Source organism: Monodelphis domestica, chromosome 1 (assembly GCF_027887165.1).
Source record: "Monodelphis domestica isolate mMonDom1 chromosome 1, mMonDom1.pri, whole genome shotgun sequence".
Lineage (NCBI taxonomy): Eukaryota > Metazoa > Chordata > Mammalia > Didelphimorphia > Didelphidae > Monodelphis > Monodelphis domestica.
Window position 1 is genome coordinate 189,895,021 of NC_077227.1, and position 2,304 is coordinate 189,897,324.

Sequence of the window (2,304 nt, forward strand, 5' to 3'; positions counted from 1 at the left end):
CTCTGCTCTGGGACCTGTTCTCACCCTCCCCATCCCAGCTTTTTCCATTTTGAAAACACTAAGATCATACCCACATTGCCCTCAGCCCTAATAATCATGAAGTACACATCTATAAAAAGAATGGGAACCAATGAATGAAAGCCCATGAACTGAAGGAGTACAATGGACACATCACAGGTATTGATTAGGCTCCCAAGAGCAATCACATTGTAACTTGTGTGAACTTTAAAATTATTCCACCCTAATCAGACCATATTTTAGAAGATCTGATTTAGCTATTTTCTGATTAGTAACAATGGAGATACTTGGTTTAACAGAATCAAGTCTTGGGAACTCTGTATTTTTCCACCCTACTCAGTTTAACAAGGCCAGGAATGTCTGTTCCATACTCAAAGATTTAATTATCTGAGAAAATGGCCTTCAACAGACATGTGCAGAAAACAGTGGACAGACCCCTGGGCTGTCCTAAGTCAAGCTAAGCTATCATTGGTACAGATGAGACCCATGAAAGTGGTGTAAAACCATCTATATAAGGCACATTACTGGCTCTCTTCACCTTCTTTCCCTGGAGAGGCAACTCTGGCTGGCAGCATGCTAGGCATTCCGACATCTTGGAGTGGTAGCAGTTATTTGTCTGGGTTTGGCCATGAGTTTGCCTTTGAGCTGATTCAGGTTCGGGCATCTTGGCTGAACCCTTTTGGAGTTCTGGTTGATTCCTTCCTCCTTCACACTCCAAAATCTTACTTTCTAGATCTCCTAATCTTCCTGCCTGGAGAAAATCCTACTCCTTTTCTTTCTTTCTTCTTCTTAATCTCCTCCACTATATCAATTAAATCACCATAAAATTTCCAGCTGACTTGGGCATTTTATTATTTTGGGATTTTCCCTGGCGACCAATTAAATTTAGATTTTAAGTCACAACGTTAAAATTATCCTTTACACTTGTGGGGCAGACCTCAATACCTATGTCTGGAGTCAGAAAGATGGAATCTGGAAGCCAACCTTGGTGATCTTGAGGATTAATCATGCAGCCATCTTTGTGAAATGGTCTCCCCTGGAGAATAAATTGCTATAGGTAGTGGAGTTTGACTGAATTCTGTGTGCTACTTTGAGTCTGAAAATGACTGGTGGGTAAGCAAAAACATAAAAAAGCCAATTCATTCTATTGTCCTTAATTTGTACTGGCACCCCAACAATGTTTTGCTGGCTGCTGGAATGCAGAGTATTTTCTGCCTACATTAAAGAAGTTGATGAAAAACCAGCCAGTACTCCATGGGGTACCAAGATGCCTTTTGATCAGCTGATGTCAGAGTTTGGTCATATTGGAAGTGGTGGTTGGGTCCATAGGGTCAGTTTCTCTACCAGTGGGAACCACCTCGCTTCGATCAGCCATGATACTACTCTATCAGTTGCTGATGCCTCTAAAAACATGATGGTTTCACAGCTGAAAACAGAGTTCCTCCCACTCCTGAGTGTGTTGTTTGTCTCTGAGAATAGCATGGTGGTTGCTGGCCATGACTGCTGCCAGATGTTGTTTAATTATGATGATCATGGCCCCTTGACCATCCTCTCCAAATTAGACATTCCAAAACAGAGCATTCAGTGCAACGTCTCTGCCATGGAACACTTCTGCAACATGGACAAGAGCGCCACAACCGAGGATCACAACACTGCTCTAGACACACTACACCAAAACAGTATCACCTAAGTGTCTATTTATGAAGTGGACAAGCAAGACTGCCACAAATTTTGCACCACTGGCATTGATGGAGCTATGACAATTTGGGTTCAAGACTTTGGAGTCTTTGGTTCAGGGGCTATGAATCATATGAAGCTGTATTTCCATTCTCTAGAATGGCAGACATTTAACAGAATGCAACTCTAGCATTTGCATGAAGATGGGAAAGACCCTACCACAAGCTAAACACTGAGAAAATACCCCTTGCAGATGTTTTTTATTGTTTGTTTTTTTTTTAAACATAATGGTGGTCATATTGGTTTTAAAAAAAATCAGCAGTGATGTCTTTTTGATTGGCTATTTTATTCCATTCTTGACCAAAACTGCTCTTTTATGTAGTTTATTGTGGGAACTTGTCACACTAAATTAAAGGGTTTTTTAATGTAAATTGTCTGCTAGAAAAATAAAAAAAAAATAATGGTAGGGCCAACAGCATGAAATATTATAGGTAACAAGGAGAATAAGAATTGAGAAAAGGAAGTGTGATTAGGTCACTAATAACTTTCAAAAAATGGTTTCAGTTGAGTAGTGGGAGTGAAAGCAGATCTCTAGGATTTAACAGTGAA

General features: G+C 40.2%; 1 protein-coding gene across 1 annotated transcript; it reads left to right on the forward strand.

The window, feature by feature from the left end:
* The first annotated feature begins 956 nt into the window (after positions 1-956).
* On the forward strand, positions 957-2,095 carry LOC100618753 (actin-related protein 2/3 complex subunit 1A-A-like). The gene has a single exon (XM_056826100.1). The coding sequence runs from the start codon at positions 1,196-1,198 to the stop codon at positions 1,706-1,708; it is 513 nt and encodes a 170-aa protein (XP_056682078.1). The 5' UTR covers positions 957-1,195; the 3' UTR covers positions 1,709-2,095.
* The last annotated feature ends 209 nt before the right edge of the window (positions 2,096-2,304 follow it).